This window comes from Danio rerio, chromosome 18 (genome assembly GCF_049306965.1).
Source record: "Danio rerio strain Tuebingen ecotype United States chromosome 18, GRCz12tu, whole genome shotgun sequence".
Classification (NCBI taxonomy): Eukaryota; Metazoa; Chordata; class Actinopteri; order Cypriniformes; family Danionidae; genus Danio; species Danio rerio.
The window spans coordinates 37,505,491-37,520,683 of NC_133193.1; the positions used below are offsets into that span (position 1 = coordinate 37,505,491).

The 15,193-nt window shown below is 38.4% G+C and overlaps 1 protein-coding gene across 3 annotated transcripts in view; it reads left to right on the plus strand.

Moving 5' to 3' along the window:
• Positions 1-10,329: 10,329 nt before the first annotated feature.
• tiparp (TCDD-inducible poly(ADP-ribose) polymerase) overlaps positions 10,330-15,193 on the plus strand; it is a 42,812-nt gene continuing 37,948 nt past the window's right edge. For 2 of the 3 annotated variants that reach the window (XR_012393722.1, NM_001045019.3), the window contains exons 1-2: positions 10,330-10,470; positions 11,947-12,806. Coding sequence is in view for 2 of the 3 variants with exons in the window: in NM_001045019.3 (NP_001038484.1) it covers positions 11,971-12,806 (836 nt within the window). In the remaining variant the exon portion in view is untranslated. Of the gene's footprint in view, positions 11,845-11,946; positions 12,807-15,193 lie in introns of all 3 variants that reach the window. The other variant, XM_073929246.1, reaches the window with a different exon arrangement.

Below are 15,193 nucleotides of genomic sequence, written 5' to 3' on the forward strand. Positions count from 1 at the left end.
AAGTGCAGAAACTAATCTTATAACATGCATTTGCATATATTAAATGTTGTATTTTAACAAGGCTATTAGCTCAATACATATTATATTTTATATCACTGCAGTGGCACTAATAACTAAGCTTTTTTTGACTGAATAAAAACTGCAAATGGGTCACTAATGGCCTATTTTGTATCATCTTGGTTTATTATGCTCAGTTATGTGACACAAGGATCTTATTAGCTCACATAAAATCTGAAAAGTTTGTAATGTGTTATGCTAAAATGATGTCTTTTTTAAGTTACACAAAAAAATGGCAGTGATTTTAATGGCAACGATTTCCAGTAAGTCTGGTAATCTGGTTTACAGTAAGTTTCCTTCAAATACTGCAAATATACTACAAGTGACTTCCCCAGAATTTCCTGCTTTTATGCTTTTTGTTGTATATTACATTACTTACATTCCAGTTTTATATTACATCTAATGATAGTAAAGTTCTTGCATTACTCAGCGTTACTTATGGGTTACCGTGATGGTGTTTATTCGTTGTGTGAACAATATTGAACACTGAAATGTTGATATGTTTCTCTTTTTGTGATGAGGATTTACTCTTTTTTTGGTTGTGTTTTTTGTTTGTAAAATGTATGAAGATATAATGTGTAGATGTTAGTAGTTCGAAACATTGATGTATTAAAACTGTAAGTATTATTAAAATATGTTACACGTTTACAACAAATGTCATAAATTATTGTTTCTACTGTATTTTTATTCCCTGACAATAACAGCTGCCCTTTATTACAGTCAATTATAATTGTTTTTTACAGTGTTTTCCTTCTTTTTATTCATACATAGCTATAGAGCAGTTCTTAATTTGTGAAATGGTTGTTCTAATTCAGTTTTGGTGCGTGCAAATGAGATTAGTGAATGCAAGTGAAGAAAGCACATGGAGTTTTGTCAACAATAAGGCATAATGGGAGTGATTCATATATGCGTGTATTCCATTGTACATGTCTTATCTCAGTTACGTGCTTGCACGTGGGCAGAAAGGAAACCTGGAAGTCAGATAGTGTGATCTGAAAGGAGGGGGTTTAAGTACCTCTCAGGGAACCTATTTTACACTGACACATCATAAAAGCAGAGAGATGTGAAATACTTTAGATACTTGGTCAAAGCAGTTCAATAAAGGCTGATTATGTTCAGTTATTTCAATTTAAAGGCAATAAAAATAACCTATTCATCACTATAAAATTGAAATTACTAAACCTACACACATGAGCCAGAGGGGAAAAAATGCAAATTTTAAAAGGAAATGGATATTTTCATAATTTGTTTTTCAAAAAAAAAAAAAAAAAAAAGGTAATTTAACCTTCCTGTTGTGTTTGGGTCACATCTGACCGATTTACAACTTAAAACATTCATAGATATTGTTTTACATCTGATTGCCTCAAGGCTTTATGATATCCTCCACACTATGCACTTGAACATGTGACAGGGATGATCACCTCTTTCATTGAACCTTGTTACACCTGTGGTGTTCCCGGTCAAAAGTGACCGCCGTAGGAAATGAATGAGTATCCAGACTATATTCAGCAAACAAACAGAAAACATCTCCATACACACTACCTCAACTCACTAACTCACTCACACATACATACAATTCAGACTAAGCAATGTCTTTTGTAGGTACACGTCTCTTTTCCATGCTTATATGCCGATCATCCCACATGTTTACCCTCATTACATACATGTTCATTTTGTAGTACATTTTCAGTGCGTCTTTTCACTGCAGCTATTTCCTATATTTTCTGATTCTATAAATTCATGTTAAACACTAGTTTAGGGCATTGTTCACAGCTAAAGAATGTTTTTTGACTAATTTAAAAGCAGTTTAATGAAACCGGTCAATTTTGACAAGGAACACTAAAGTAAGGAGTGGGAGGTGAACACGACAGGAGGGTTAAAAACACAAACCAACATGGCTTTACAGACGTGAACAATGCAGGAAAAAGAAGGGAAAAAAAAGATGGCTTAACAAATCTAAATGAACAAACCAAGGCATAGGTGAACATAATCAACTAACCAAGGTGGTATAAAAACATCCAATAGGGACAAAGGGAACATGAACCAACCACAAGAAGGAAACACAAACGTTTCAGCTTGTTTTATTATGTAAAAGCTTTGACTTTCTTCTTGATTTTGGCTCCAGCACCTTTGAGAACCTCTGAGCCTACAAGAGGAGGTGAAATAACACACCCAGCCTTACATCTGTACGCCAGATGGCTCAGTGTCTATTAAGCGAGCTGTAAGCATCTGTATATCGTACACTTTCTTTACGTGCCAGTAGCTGCAGCATCTTTATCCTGTTAGTGCTTTCTTGGAATAAAGCACAGACATTCCCTTTCATCCACAAACAGGTTGCCTGCATGGTAATATATGTTGCTCGAGAAAGACCCAAAAGCCATGAAATATTTTACTAGTGAGCAATGCATTGTATTATGCAGCCATCATAGTTATTGCAGCCATCATATAATTTTTATAACTAAATAGGGATTTAAAACCAGCTAATGAATGTTTTCCAGTTGTGGTTAAATGGCAGGATATGATAGGAAGCATTAAGAAAACCATACTTAAATATTAATAGACCACTGTTTTTTCCTCCTCACGTAAGAAGTTAGAAGTTAGCCAGTAGATGGCAGAATTGTTTTCTGCATTCAGATTCCTGGAACATTTTGACCTCGCTTGCTAATCTTGATCACGCTTCATGTGATGTAATCCTTAAGGACTCAAGATGTGTGTGTTATCAGATGTACTGTATTATTAAATTACACCACTCCTGACCTGACAGTTGTTCTAATTAGCTCTGTATCTAAAACCATGTGATGGAGACAAACCATTTCATAAGAGGTCACAGGATGCATCAGGCACTGATTATTTTGATGTCATGCTGTGATCATTGCATTTATCCTGTTAAATCATAGCATGGCTCAAAGTGTGTCAGCCCTCCTGCCCTAAAAAATACAGGTTAGAATAATTCCCAAAACATTTTTTCCTGAACTGAACTGCGGTCAGTGTGTACACCGTTATGAAGAGGAAGCAACCAGAAAACTTTGCTGTGGCAACAATGCTTTTTTTTTGCTCGCTTTACCAGCGTGTTGTCCATCTGGGGTTCATTCAGTTTCCTTTCTACCCTGCATTCCATGTATGTGTTTCCCTTCCAGGAAATATGGGAATATATGCTCTGTCCAAACCATCCTCCTTAACATCATTTGTTTTGTATTTATCTCCCCTGTCCTTAAAGTTTCTTTTGTTAACTGACTTTTTTACCCCTTTCCAATGCTTCTGATAAAGCTGTAGGTCTAAAGAGCAGACAGCTCATGTCTCAGTGTGTGGAAGGGCTACAGGAGGATATTTGAAGTGAGAAAGAGCTGCCTCAGATATCTAAAACCAAAGACATTTCAGTCCCTGAACAAGCACTGTGTCTGTCAGTTGCATTTCAGGGAAGCCTAGACAGGTAAGTGCAACCTTATCTCCAGGGACGGCAGCGCAATTCTCTGAAGGAGAAGGTTATTTCAGTCATTCTGTTAGATTTTAAGCTCATGGAGGTATCCTCAAACTACTCCATCATGCTGACAAGCAGACCCCGTGTATTTGTTGACCGAGCTACACGTAGTTTGTGTACATTTCACAATCAGTTGATCATTCAGTGGCGTAAGAGAAACATTCTTTCTAGATGACGGGAAAAGGGATACACGTACCACAACCCCCTGTCACAGGAGGACCATGAAGCGAAAGTGGAACATAGGGCCCCCTTATTCACATGAGTGACAGAAAGGAAACTTAAGACCCTCAGTGGCTCACTGAATTACCGAGAAAGGAAAGTAACAGATTAATGTTTACATCAACGCTTGTAGTCACCGGGAGTCTGTAAACTTTCGTATTCTATTTTATGAATGTACGTATAGAGAAATAAAAGGTAAGATGTTATGGCATTTCCCTAAATAAGCAACAACTCAAAACTAGAGCCACTCATATAATGACTGGTCACTAAATTATCAAATGTGTTATTTTTAGATGTTAAAAGTTTTTTTCCACTCTGTAGATTTCTAAGTATGTTTATTAGCACGTCTGGTGTAAAGATTATGAGATAGCAGAAGCTTTGTCGTAGAGTTTATGAGTTAATATGTGAACAGGGGTTAGTTGAGATCACGTGTTGAGGAACACTGTAAAACCCAACAGTCAACTTTATCAAACAAAATTAGTGTCTAACTCAAAATTGACTGAAAGTTAATTCTACTCATTTGAAAAGAGTTTTGAACTCAATGTTAAAGGTAATGAGTTAATTAAATACCTAATTACTTTAACTTAAATGGATCAAGTTCACAGTACTCACATAAATCCGTTTTTTTTTTTTACTCAAATGGTTTGTATCGGTCAGTTTTCTCAAACAGTTTGAGTTGCCTTAACTTGCTGGGTTTTACAGTACTCAGTTGGTTTGAGTTCTCTTCATTTATGGGTTTTACTGTGCTCAAATTGCTTTGTTTACTCAAATGAATGAAATTCACAGAACTCATTAATATTAGTTTTTGAACTTACATTGTTTGTTGCAATCAGTTTCCTCAAATGGTTTGAGCTACTTTAACTTTTTGGGTTTTACAGTGAAACGTTTGCTCTTATGGTTCACTTCAGTGGCACCAGTGTCAACTGTAGAAATGCTAATAGTTACTAAAATATGAAAGTTATGAGAATTTGTCATATTTAGAGAATGTACAGTTCGGTTTCATATTCCTAATTGATTCAAGCCACCCGAAGCCAGTTTTCAGAGCCAGGTAATCTTCAATCATTTACACTTCTCACTGTCTTTTTAGAGACATCTGTGGCATTTGTGAGATGACAACCTGCTGGGCGGGTTTTTTGTAAGGTCATTAAAATTCCTGTTCTCTCCTCCACTACTAAAAGCAACATGTTGGCTCATGTCCATCTCTTTTCTTTGGATGCTGGAAAAAAAAGTGCCCTTTTGCACTGATCTGAGACATTTGCTCTTTCACTTACTAAAATATAGATAAGAACATTAGTGGCAGAAACTGTTCTTAGATCAGGGCGTAACAGAAACTTCAGCCAGATTTAAAAAAAAAACTATGTAAAAGCCCTGAAGGGAGATCCTTATTCAATGGAGAAACAGATACATGACTTTGGCTCTGAAGATGGTTCAGGCGACCTTTAGCCTCAATTTTCCTGCATCCCTGGTGGCCTCAACAAGAGCCTGCCGGATCAAACCCAGGTCTTTGATCAGCACATTGTGAGTGCACACTGGGTGACCTGGTCATGTGCAGATGAGAGAAGAGGGCAGAGAGACGGAGGGAGAGCTGCAACTCAAGAACAGGGTATTGTTCCCTCCTTCCTGTCCTCTCCAGGCTAAATCACTACGGAAGCTTTTTTTGTTTTGGTCAGCTCTGCCACCACCACCTGCTTCTCCATCTCCACCTCTTTTCATAAACCCCCCACTGAAAACTACTCAGTCACAGACCTGAAAAAAAAACCTCTGTAAAGAAACCTCAAACAGCCATTCATTTGTTTAGAGATGCACAAACCCTCAAGGTCACAAGGTTGGAAGCTCAGACATCCTTCAAGGAGTCAAAGGTTGTCTGCATGTGAAAGATGGCAGCATTACTTTAATATGAGACAACGTAGAAAAAATGTTAATTTTAAAACTGTTTAACCTCATATTCTTGTTCTATATTGCACATTTACTCCGTTGGAAATTACACTTGATTTTTGCTGCTTCTAATTTTCCAGACACCAATATTTTAACATTTCTGAAAATAAAAATTAATGAGATTCAATGAGATCTGAAATTGTGGCATCGAAATAAAGGTTATGATTATGATTTTTGGTAGCATTACAGCTCACGGTAAGTGCATAAAGCATTGTTTTTTGTTTGCATCTGCATCTACTAAAGCATTTAAACTTGGAAAATGGGATATCCCAGCAAGCATTTTTTTTGTTTGTTTTAAAAAATGTCTAACAGATTTCTAATAAACATCTAAAGATAGTCATCTTGGCTAAAACAAGGTTAAATTTGGGCTGCCTAAGAATAGGCCAAAACTAGGCTCATAATAAACAGAAATGAATGACATATAAAGTCTGTCTAATCTGTCTATTTGTGTCTAGTTTTGGTCTTTTAGATTTTCACTGACAGCCCAAGTTTAGCCTTGTTTTAGACAAGCTGTCTATGTTTAGATGTCTATTAGACGTCTATTAAACACAAAATTGTTTGATGGGATGTGATGTCAGATTTAACAACAGGATTTACACGTATGTTTTTGAATTTGACACAAGAACAATTTTTTCATAAAATATACTAAAAGCACTAGCGCAGTGCTATATATTACGTTATATTACTATCCCAAATGTTTGGAGAAATGTTTAAATTCAGAAAAGTAAGCAATTCTAACTATAGAGACATGGACACTGCAAAATAAAAGCTCCATTGCTTTTGTACAGTTTCACAGTCATCTCTCATCAGCAATTTCTACAGCGGTCTTGTTTTACAGCCTCAGGGGCTGATCATACTGAACATAATTTCTGCTGAAGTCCCATAGCATGTAATGAAGGAAGAAGACGACACCCATGATCCTATCCTCAGTCACTGTAGCCCCTTTCACACAGCGATACCGGTAAATTAAAAAGGCGCTGTCCACACAGGCAAGAAAAGACCATTCACACATCCATTGAAAATTAGAGGAGAAATGACCTCTAAACGGCTGGGCTTGTATTTGTAAACATAGAAGGGGTCTGGCTTTTGTTGATGGTTTCCCTTTTTTTTCTAAAGCTTTAGCATTCATGCAGCTTTTACCCAGAGACATCCAATGGCAGAAGTGCAAGCTAAAATGCTTACACATCTGACTACATTACAAATCCTGTGGATGAAAAAGCATTGTGAACAACTTCGATAAAAACATATGGAGGAACACTTTCACATGTCGAGATGTACATAATATGTGTGTGTGCTGGAACTCACCGGAGCACTCCTTCAAGTACACAGCACACGCATCAAGCAACTAAAGCAGACCATGAAGGTAAGCAGCGGTTTATCATAAGCATTTTATTGATCACTTTTTACACAGTTGGCATTAAGAAGGAACAAAGAAACGTTATCTGACTAACATCTAGCAGCTAAATGTGTCTGGAAAAATATTCAAAGACTTTTATTTTTAAAAACTGCATGGATGTGAATGCATCTGAAGGTTCTGATTGGCTACACGTCTCACGTCAGCGCGTTATAAACATGAACGTGCTCTTTCTGGTAATTATCCTTCTGCGTTCACACAGCGCAGGATTCCGGCACATTAACAGTAATTTTACAACTTCTCTTTCTGCAAAATTACCAGAACGAATTTACCAATATTTTCAAAAAGTGCCTGTTCCCACATTCAGACCTTTCTGGAAAATTGCCAGTAATTTTCCGGCAAGATCTGAATGTGTGAAAAGGGCGTGTCATCAGACTGTTTGTTGGGAATACACGCCCTCTAGCTGCGAAGAGGAGGAAAAGGTGATCAATAATATTGTTTTTTACTTTGTTTTGTCATGGGAAAAACACTGCAAAAATGTAAGACATGAGCTTGATGGTCAGATGTTTCATCCAATGCTTGAAAAAAAATTAAGATGCAGTATATAGTGAAATGCAAAAAACTTGTTCCCTGTGAATGACTCCATGAAAGCAGCCAGAAGGCAGCAAATAGGTCTTAAAATGCTGTTTGTTACATATTCATATTCAGTTACAATTCCCTTGTTTACTTATTACAAGCTAATTTCTTGTATTTTAGTATTTACCGTATTTGAGCAGATAAACATTTTGGTCACAGATGACCTACTTCAGAACGTTCTATGGCACACAGTGTAGATTTTATTCCCAAATTAATAAGCACCGGTTTCATTTTAATATGTGGTAATTATGTATAATTAGCCAAGTCAACCATTATACATACTCTGATGGCAGATGTTCCAATCTATGTGGTGTAATTACGCAGTTAAAAATGCTTAATATGTATTGTTCTCATCATCATAAATATTTGTTGCACTGAAGTCATTTTGGTGTTGGCTTTTTTATGTCAGGTTAGCAGCTTTTAAAAGCCAACGGGGAGAAATGATGATTATTAAGAGTGTAAAAAATAGAACTGCTGGAGTGTGTGGTTGTCTCAGAGCCATGGGAACACACACACACACGTCACTCTGTTTGACTGAAGATTCCGCTGTGAGGGAAGGCTCGCATCGACATGTCTATACACATGATACAGAACGTGTTTTGGGCGAGGTACAATGTGAACTTGGTCACAGAGGCGTAGCCATGCAATTATACATTTGTGTCTTTTTACTCCTTTCAATAGCGTGTATAATTTTGCAGTAAAGAGAATATCTTTTTTAAACGCAATGACGACATCCTCGCTCTGTCTGATGAGATCCTCTGTCTGACGGGCCTACACTCGTACTATGGTCAGGTGTGTGTTTATTTGCTGTCCTAAATTGCATGGGGTGACTGTTTAAGAGGACATTTGCAGTTAGTGTGAGTGAAGGGTGTGAAGATGCATGTCATTTGCTGTGAAACCAGATTGTGTCATCAACTGTGGGTGACCTTTCACCTAATTTCTGTAATGCTTTGTAGTAGGATGGATTGGAATATTTAATAACACTTTACTGTAAGGTGTTTTTTTTCCATTGCAATCACACAAGTATTAACAAACCATGTAGATTCAGGGTTAGTTTGTTGTAATTATGCCTAATTCCCTAAAAGTATATGTTAAGGAGTTCAACCAAAATTGTACATTTTGATATAATTTACTTCCTCTTTACTCGTTTCAAACACTTATAAGTTTTTTTTTCTTCTGTTAAATACAAAATAATGTATTTTAAAGACAATTGGAAACCAGTAATTATTGACTTTTTTCTACTTTGGAAGTCAGTGGTTTCAGATTTTGTCATTACACCTTTTCTTTTCTCGCGCTCTCTAGAGATTATGCAGCGCCACTGATGCAATTCAAGACCTGTGAAGAAATTATGCCAAGGTATCCATAATCTTGGACCAGGCCATATCCTGAGCTAACGCTGTAATGGTTATGGAGGAGTGGAAAGCATGAGACTGATTCCTGAACAACCACAGTGACAGACGAGTCTCTGCAATGATCCTGTGCCAGCCTGATCACCCACCGGTGACCTACTCACACCTGCAGTTCTCCACGATCCACGTTCATCGTTCTCCAGCCTCTGGCACCTAGACTGCAGCTCTGCACAAGAAGTTTGCACAGAGGAGAAATTGTTGTGCCCAACAGAGCCTGGTTTCTCTTGAGTTATTTTTTTTCCTTCACTTTCGTCAATTGGTGAAGTGGGTCATTATCACTATAAAGTGCCTTTGAGACATCAAAATTTTAAAAAAATAGTTTGAGATTTTTTATTTAACCACATAGTTGTATTAATTACATCGTAGTCTGTAAATCAATAATGTTGGTCAAGCTCCTGCCTTTTATATATATATATATATATATATATATATATATATATATATATATATATATATATATATATATATATATATATATATATAAACTGCAAGCAGAAAAACATTAAACAAACCTCAAATTGTGTCAACCCTGTCAATGTGACCCTTTTGAGTCTCTTTATATTAATGGATATATATGGACAAAACATTTATTTCACAATAAAATATGCATGTTACTTTTTAAAATAAAACCCAAGATCTAAAGTATTTTGTCAAAACTTTAAACAATATTAACTGGCTCTTTTTGGTTTATTAAGAAATCACACATGATGTCTTGCTGGCGTTATAAATAATTTGTTTATTTTCATAAAATTTAACATGACGGTGAAAAACAAGATGACAGGTGTATCTTTTTATTTATTATTTCCTTTTCAACCGAAGAAAGACACTAATAAAGGTTTGGAACCACTTGAGGTTAAGTAAACAGTGAGTGCATTTTACTTGTTGAGTGAACTATCCCTTTAACTCCCATGACTACCAAACTGTCCTTCAGAAACCCGCTTTTGTTCGGATAATTGTAAAATCTCCATTTTGTTTCTCACATTTCCTGTACTTTTTGAAAGAGTTTTATTATGTGCAAAACACAAGTTAGCTTAGGTCATATAATTACAGCACCTGATGATTTCTGGCATTAGCAAAGCAGTGAGTCAAAACACATGCACGCATCGGACAACTTCCTGATAAATGTTTTTTTATCTCTTTTCAAGCAGAAGCCAAAGCTCCGCCCCTTCGCTCTCCATCGCGACGTGATTGGATGAGCGGGTCTTATCGCGCCTGTGCTCTGCAACAGCTGCGAGCCGCTCAGATGCTACTGGAGACGGACGAGGACGCTTCACTTCTGTGGATGAACGCTTTGTCTGTCCTGTATGAAAGAGGAGCGCGGACACCCCGGGACGGGCTGCTGGCTTCGACAGTAGCGTTAAAGGAGTCGGGAACTTTTACAGGTACATTTGGAAAGGATTCGGAATTGTGTGCGTTGTGTATGTAGCGGTTAACGAGCGTAATCTGCTGAGGAATGATTTAAAATACGGAGCGCTGCTTCTGCATTGCGTACGGGGAAGAGGCTGAAATTGGATTCTGACGAGTGGTTTAATTCGACCCTGTCTTTGTCTGGTAATAGCTTTGCCCGTGATCTGTCGTACTCGTGTGTTTGTGGAAGAATGGGGGCCAGGCGCCGCAGTGGGCAGTGATCGCTTTAACACAGGCTGTACGTGCGAACTCGAACGAGCAGCTATTGGCAACTGGCACGTACGCTCCCAACTCCATGTATCTAGATCAAGCCATCAAAATACTCCCTAGAGATCGTTTGGCTTGCGTTTGACTGATTTTTATCTCTAGGAGAAGCGTAATTAAACGATGCCATTTGCTCGAAAAGGATAATAGAGGACGATTGTGTATGGTGTTTTATTAGAACCTTGAACGTGTCACCGTCGCGCAGCTTTTGGTCGGTGTTGTTGATGCAGTGTAAAAACAGCTTTAAATGATAGCTTTAACGGAACCGTTGCCTTAAATCTTTAATTAACATACGTTGTTAAGTTTATTTCGCACGTTCAGTTAACTTTGATCTTAACTGGGGTTAGAAAAGAGTCTAAAATTGCTTAAAGCGAGGGATTGACACAGGGGTCGTTAGAGCTTAAGTGGCTGGGAACACCGATGTTGTTACCACAATAATAAACATTTTTCGAGTGTGCTGTGGGAGGGGGTCTCGAAAGAAACTTTCTGTTTCTCTGCCACCTCTCCCTTCTCGAGAAAGGAATGGTTTCAGCTTACGCCTAATTAAAAGTATTGATTAGTGACCTGTAACGCCTGTTAGGGAGCCAAGCGATAATAACGCAGACCATCAAGGCTAATAAAAATAAATAGCCTATAAATAGTGACTCTTATTGTGATCTGTTAAACACGTTCTACGCGATGAGATTTTTGAAAACTATAAACACAGTATAGGACAATACAATCAGTGGACATATTTGGAAGAATTAAAATTACAGACAGTAATTTTACTCGCATTTTAGCGACTTGGTGTGGAGTTCGGTTTTAAAGCAAACGTTGTTATTTTCTTGAGCACTTTGAAGCTTTAACTTGTAAAAGGACTTGTAAAACAAAATACAAAATGTTTACCTATGGTTAAAAGCTATGGCAAAGCGGTACCTAGGCTAATGGTAGCGCTAATGTTTTGATAATGTGATGTCAGATATTTATCTTGATGGGAACGCTTCCAGCGCGGTAGACTGTTGCTATAGTAACCACCTCAGGTGAACGCGAGTTTAGTTTGCTGGCATCTGTTTTACACACACAGGACAAACGTTTATTATAACTTGGTAATTTCTGGAAATAATAAAACTTATAGTAATAAATACATCGTTTATAAATGAATAAAGTTGATGAACCTACATTTATTCGTTTTGGCTTTTTTAAAACAGGTGTCGTGGAGACAGTTTTGCACCATGCAGGAGGCAGTTGACACCGCCGAGCCCGCTTTAGCTCTGCCCATGGGGACCGGAGAGTTCACAGAGCAGCAGATGGGACTCGCAGACAAGATCCCGTTAGTGAAGCCCTGCTTCAAAAAGAAGCACGCACAGAGGAAGCTGGACACAAAATGCTTACGCGCTTTAGAGGACCCTATTTTGAGCACGTTATTAAGCTCAGATGCTCTCGTCTCAGGGGACGGAGTGTTTGTTCCACGTAACCCGCCTCGACCTCAGCGGAATATATGCACCGCCGCCGTGGAAAAGCAGTCGAGGATTAGTCAGGTGTGCCTGAAGGAGGAGGACGAGAGCACGGATGCCGACGTGGCCGCGAGCGAGCTTGCGGTGGAGCAGAAGGTGACGGATATTCAGCGAGTGTCAATAGACGCTAATGAGCGTCGCTTCCCGCCCCAGGAGCGCGACGAGGCGGCGCCCCCCTCCGATGTTTCGGGCTCCAAGTTAAATGACATCTACACTGCTGAGACTTTGCAGGGAGCAAATTGCCTCGCCATCAAAGAGGGCGAGATCTTTCAGGATAAAAGCGAGGAGGCCTCTTTGGATCTAGTGTTTGAACTGCTGACCCAGCTCCAGTATCACACGCATCAAGGGGATGCTGTATCGATTTGTGTGGATTTCCTCCAGGGCGTTTGCGTCTATGGCAGTGACTGTGCCCAGCATCACACCGTTTTACCTTACCACTGGCAAATCCGCAGAGTAGATACGCAAATCTGGCAGAGCATATCGGACGACTCTCAAGAACAACTGGAAAGGCTTTATTGCAACCCGGATAACGAACATGTCAGACTTAAGTTCCTGTAAGTGCTTTTGGTTTATGCCACTTTTCACTAAAATTTTTTTTGTTTTGCCTAACCCAATAGCAAAAAGGAAGTATAGGTATGCAAAGCTTTTAGTTCAGTGAGAAAACAAACATAATTGGTAAAAGGGAGGGACTGGTGTGACTTTCACCTAAAAATACAAAAAAAAAAAACAAAAGCTACCTAAACCAGTCTGGTTCACAGATCTTATTTCATTCAGCTGGTCAGCCAGCCAGACCTGATAAAAAAAGTGGACAAAAAACATTCTAAACCCAACAACTAGGCTGCAGTATATTGAGTGACTACTGAGGGAGGCAGAGAGTTTGAGTGAAAGAGTGCAGTACGTGACAGGAAGTTGCCCTGTGTGCAGGAGCGTGTGTGTTGTGAGTGAGGTATATATGTGACTAAGAGATTGTGTTTTTCCCATAAGCCTTCCGCTGGCTGGCTTGACATGTGGAAGCGTACTGACAGCTGTAAGCCGTGAACTTGCTCGACCCGCCTCTGCTTGGTTTGGTCAAACACACACACACACACACACACACACACATACACGCACGCTCCCACTCGATGTGGCTTGAGCTCAGACACTCACACGCACTGGTTGCATAGACAGAGGAAGGCTCACACGCAGACTTGCTCACAAACACGCAAATAAATGAGCTTTGGAGACAGACGCAATTGTGCACACACTCACCCACCCACACTTGCTTTCATGCACGCACACATTAAGTCACTGTAAATGACGTTTTTTATTTTGTGTTTTTCATCATTTACACACAAACATCACCAGACATACCGGTAATGTACTCCACTGCCACAATTGATATCCCTGAGCTGAAACTGTGGTAGCAGGATTTTTTCCTCTTCTTTGCCTAAACAGAAGGGACCTTTTGTTTATGAGTCTTATTTAGGTCTCGATCCTGATCTGTATGCAAAAGCAGTTTGCAAAAGGAAGTGCACTTGGTCATGACAAAGCAGAAGAGACAGTGATTTTAATGCTCACCATGACACAGCTCCTGGCTGCTTCCTTCTTTAAGATAGCACTGCAGATTTGTCATGGAAATTCTCCCGCAGGACAGCCGACTATTTAGGGGGTCTTTGTGTACAGCGTTTAGTAGAGCGAATGGCCACGTAACCGTCTCTGTTGGCCCATTTAGCCCAGGCGCTCCCAGAACTTTGGTTCACAGTGACCTCTTTCATGTTAATAGCTAAAGCCCACCATTAACCTCCTGCTGACTTTGGTAGTTCAGGGGTAAAGTGAGACCCATAGAGCCTGTAAACCACACCCTTATCTGCTGATCCCCCGTTTTCTTTTTTTTTGTGTGGGTTTTCTCCTGTAGAAGTCATTGTGTAATAATACAGACCATTAACGTGCAGAAAAGAGAAGGACTATGTGACTAGCTGCCTCAGATGGTATCTGGACATTTTAATCACATAATGATGTAGGAGTGTTGTAACTTGTGTGTGCACTGTGAAACCAAAAAACCGATTCCAACAAACCATTTAGGTTCAAAAACTAATCCTAATGAGTACTGTGAACTTAATCCATTTGATTAAACAAAGCAATTTAAGCACAGTAAAACCCAACAAATGAAGAAAACTCAAACCAACTGAGTACTGTGAAACCCAATTAGTTAAGGCAACTCAAACTGTTTGAGGGAACCGATTTCTACTAACCATTTGAGTTAAAAAACAAATCTATTCTGTGAACTTACTCCATTTACCTTGAAGTAACAAGGTATTTATATAACTCAATATCTTACCAAAAATGTTCAAAACGCTTTTCAAATGAGTACAATTACTTTCAGTAAATTGAGTTAACTACTCATTTCATTTGATAAAGTTTACCGTTGGGTTTTACAGTGTGTGTAAAACTGTAGATAGGCTATTCAAGAAAAAATATTTTAGACATAGCAAGAGTTTTTAATTATGCATTAATACATATACAGTTTAAAATTAAGATAAAGTAATTTGGACATGTTCTGTTTGGCTAGCTGAAGACAAACAACTCCAAAAGCAACTTTTTAGTTCTTTGTTTGACAAATGTTTTACTTGCCTTAAGTTTTCTAATTCAGGTTCACTGTGTATTTCAATTGTGGATCACACTAACCAACTTACTCCTCATGTTTTAAAGAAAAACATATATATTATGAAGGCTTTTCAAGTGAAATGTTTCAGTTTTAAATGATAAATCTGTAGATATACAGTTTAGAATTAAAATACATTATTTAGATACTTGTTTGTGAGACATAAGTCTAAAATGGCATTTTAGGGGATTTTAATTTCAGCTGTAACCACAGTGTCCATATATTTTGGGTCTGTTTTATGCTAGAATGCCAAGACACGTGATCACTAGTATGGCTGATACCGTTTGCTTTGTTTTGCCA